At 53.0% G+C, this 3,197-nt stretch overlaps 1 protein-coding gene across 2 annotated transcripts in view; it reads right to left on the bottom strand.

Annotated features, from left to right (window-relative positions):
• Window positions 1-3,197, bottom strand: part of SELPLG (selectin P ligand) — a 15,883-nt gene that overhangs the window by 6,809 nt on the left and 5,877 nt on the right. The window contains exons 2-3 of one of the 2 annotated variants that reach the window (XM_019507203.1): window positions 1,804-1,874; window positions 37-93 (exon numbers count right to left, since the gene is read on the bottom strand). In XM_019507203.1, coding sequence (XP_019362748.1) covers window positions 37-93; window positions 1,804-1,864 — 118 coding nt within the window. In that variant the 5' untranslated portion in view covers window positions 1,865-1,874. The remainder of the gene's footprint in view (window positions 1-36; window positions 94-1,803; window positions 1,875-3,197) is intronic. The other variant, XM_019507204.1, reaches the window with a different exon arrangement.

Below are 3,197 nucleotides of genomic sequence, written 5' to 3'. Positions count from 1 at the left end.
GGTCGTTGCTCAGACGATCTGCCAGCCGATAATCACCTGCCTCCAGGCTGGAAAGCCCCAGCAGGACAGAGATGCCCATTAGAGCCATGTACCCTAGAAGGAGAAAACAGAGAGACCAGACTGATGTCCCTGTAGCCTAGGAGGGAAAAACCGAGCGGATTCGTGGCCCGTTTGGTCAGGACTGTCAACCGAAAAAGCTGCAGGGATGCCAGAGATGCTGATCAAGGCATCCAGCGCAGGCCATGCAGTCGGCACCCCGACGCCCGCGAGGACCAGGCCTGAACGAAGGCTTGGGTCGGGGACGGGAGCCCGGCGGTCAAGGCAGTGCAACACTCAGCCTGAAAGCATTCGGGCACCAAAGTCATGGGGGTGGAAGTGGGCCTGGAGAGCTGCTTAGCCCTCATGCCCCGTCCGCATCGCTCTGGACCGTGCCCACCCTGTACGCGCGGGGCACAGCAAACCCTGCCCCGAGCTCTCTCGTCCCATGCCGCGGTGGGTGGGGAAGGAAGGCGTGAGTCAGTGCGTGCCGGGGTGTCAGAGCCGCCGGGTGCCTTTGCTCGAAGGGTTGAGCAAGACCTGGAGCTCCACCCTGAGCGTGTGCAGGATGAAGCAAACCACAATGGCTGGGGCCGCTCAGCCCCGGGCCCCACCCAAGGCTGAGCTGGTGCACAGGCAAGCAGGTACTGAGCAAGGTCGTGGGGGCGGAGGGGGGAGAGAAACTCAGCAGCTCCAACCTGGAGCACAGAGGAAACATTGATTTTGCCCCTTTCTGCAAGGATGCACGTGGCACCCCAGCTTAGAAACACCCTGCACAAAGGCCACGCCGGCTCTGAGGCTCCACGTGGGTGCTGGTGCTAAAGAAGAGATCGAATCACTGCCGCAGTGGAGACGCCCAGGAGCTCCTTGTCGCATCTCACCCGGGCCAGCCGCAATGGGCGGGGGTGCCTCACAGCTGCACCCCGTGGAGACCCTGCGGCTATGTCCTCCTCTCTCTCGGGGATCCAGCTTGCAATTAAAGAAATTTTTTTTTTTTTTGCAAAAATCTTGGTCTAATACAAGATCTCATCTCTACTACGAGTCCCAATTGCCTTCTCTGCTCTCTCAAGCATTCAGGCTAAGCCAAGCACGCTGCGGGCTCCTTGTTAGGACAGACGGTCGAATGCAGGGAAAGGAGGGATGTGCACCTGGATGGCAAAGAATTAGCTTAAAAGGAAACGAAGTATTGTTTAAAAACGTTTTGCTTTCTAAAACTAACTTATTTCAAATTAATTTTGAAATGATGGCAACCGGTGGTAAGACCCCAGTGGTAAGGCCCATAATCATTCATTTTTTTAAAAATAATATTCAAAGCAGTGCACATTGGCTACCGAAGTTGCAAGAAACTCTGAACGCTGAAGTAGCAGCGGTCGCTGGCTCATCCGGAACCAGAGTTTGTTGAAGTGCTTAAATTGCATTTCTGAGAGGCCTGACCTACTCTGCAGGTGCAGGAAGAATATGTTTTTTCATCTAGTTCAGTTCAACAAGTAGCCCGTTCAGCACCGAGAAACCGATGGGAGGTCAAAAAGGCAAGAAAGCTCGTTTTCCTTTTTCAAGTTGTAAATAAAAGTGAAACGTGAACGGGTGATCTCTACTAGTTTGAAAATCTTGAAGGACACGATGACCCAAAACATTACGTTCCAGTCTCTCCCTACTGATAACACTTCCTTCATGGAATAAATTACTTTTAAATGCGGTACATGTTTTGCAAAATTATTTTTTTTGCCCGTTGTATGTATGCAACTATTAAAACACAGTCTCACTTACCTAACAAAAGCAAGTTAAAGCATTTGTTCTTGTGTTTTTTAAGTCGACTTCTAGGCTCCATCTGAATACACCTGGGGACAATCAAAAGAGGGGGAAAAAACGGAAATTATCCCATAAATGAGATACCACTTTTAAAACTGAAAACTAAGCAAACCTTAAGTCTTAAATGTGTGTTAAACAGTGTAATTGTGCAAACAAACACATAGATATTGCGCATCCCCTTCGTTACCCAAAAGAACCACCAAGACGATACAGTTCAATCTTTCTTTAGGAAAATAACTAAGACTCACAGATGCAAAACACAGATTACAATTGCATCAAGATGTCCAGCCGGGTGGTTTATATGCTGTGATGCAACCTAGTTGTTTAAATAGCTTTGATTTCAATCACTCACTCTCGTTCCCCAAAATTATTTTTGGAGAACACGATGAGCGACTCGGGACGTTTGCCCAGGGATCTCTTCCTGGCCAAGATGACTGAACCGTGGCAGTTACAGCAAAACATATTTGTTGAGACAGGAAGGGGAAGAGAGGAGGGAGACCGTCGCACCCTACAGAGCAGGGACTAGCAGGTCCTCTGTGCCCCGGGCAAGCGTCCTGGCACACAAAACCTGGAGAGCTGCTCCAAAATAGGCCGGCTGTGTGGCTCGTCCATCCCTGCCATTGGATTTCTGCAGCAGACATTGAACCAAACCGAATCATGAGTCCCGATGGGGACCCGTGGGGTCTCCTGGCAGCGCGTCCCACGATCTCGCAGCATCCTTCCAGCGCTCGCTGCAACCGGGGCATGCTACACCCACCTCGCGGCCAGGCGGAGACCAAGCCCACCCCCTCTCCTTTCCAAATCAGGCTACAATAGGAGCTCTGCTCTCCAGGGTGAAGGGGCCTGCGTCACCACAGGCATCTCGAGCCCGCTTCTCATCGGGCAAGCGCTGCTGGCCAGGCTGAGCTACACGAGGCTGACGGCCCAGCCTTAGCTGCCTACGTTTGGGGGAGCGACTCCGCCAGAGAGAGGATCGGGCTGCAGGAAGCGGGGAACAAAAGACCGGGGTGGGGTGGGATGAGGCGAAGAAACCAAATGGCTTCACCCACAAGGATCCCATCAGTCACAAGGACGCCACGCGTGTCCTTGGCCAAAAAAATTCGGTGGTGATGAATCCTCCCAGCCTCGTAGCAAGGACCGAGCGGCTCCTCTGTTGCTTCTAGAGCAAGATATAGAAAGCTCCCATGCTGCGGAGGAGCCCAGGCCAGGTGCACGGCCCTTGGGGATCGTGTCCCACCATCTATCTGCGGGGACGGACACCCGCTCCAAAGGTCTCCACGTGCATGGAGCTCCCCGGCCAGAAACGCCGGCTTCCCCCGTGGCTAGGGCACACGGGGTCCGGAGACCTGGGG

This window comes from Gavialis gangeticus, unplaced genomic scaffold, assembly GCF_001723915.1.
Source record: "Gavialis gangeticus isolate Ggan-Ray unplaced genomic scaffold, GavGan_comp1, whole genome shotgun sequence".
Classification (NCBI taxonomy): domain Eukaryota; kingdom Metazoa; phylum Chordata; order Crocodylia; family Gavialidae; genus Gavialis; species Gavialis gangeticus.
Note: the sequence above shows the minus strand (reverse complement) of the source record. Positions and strands in the feature narration are given on the sequence as shown.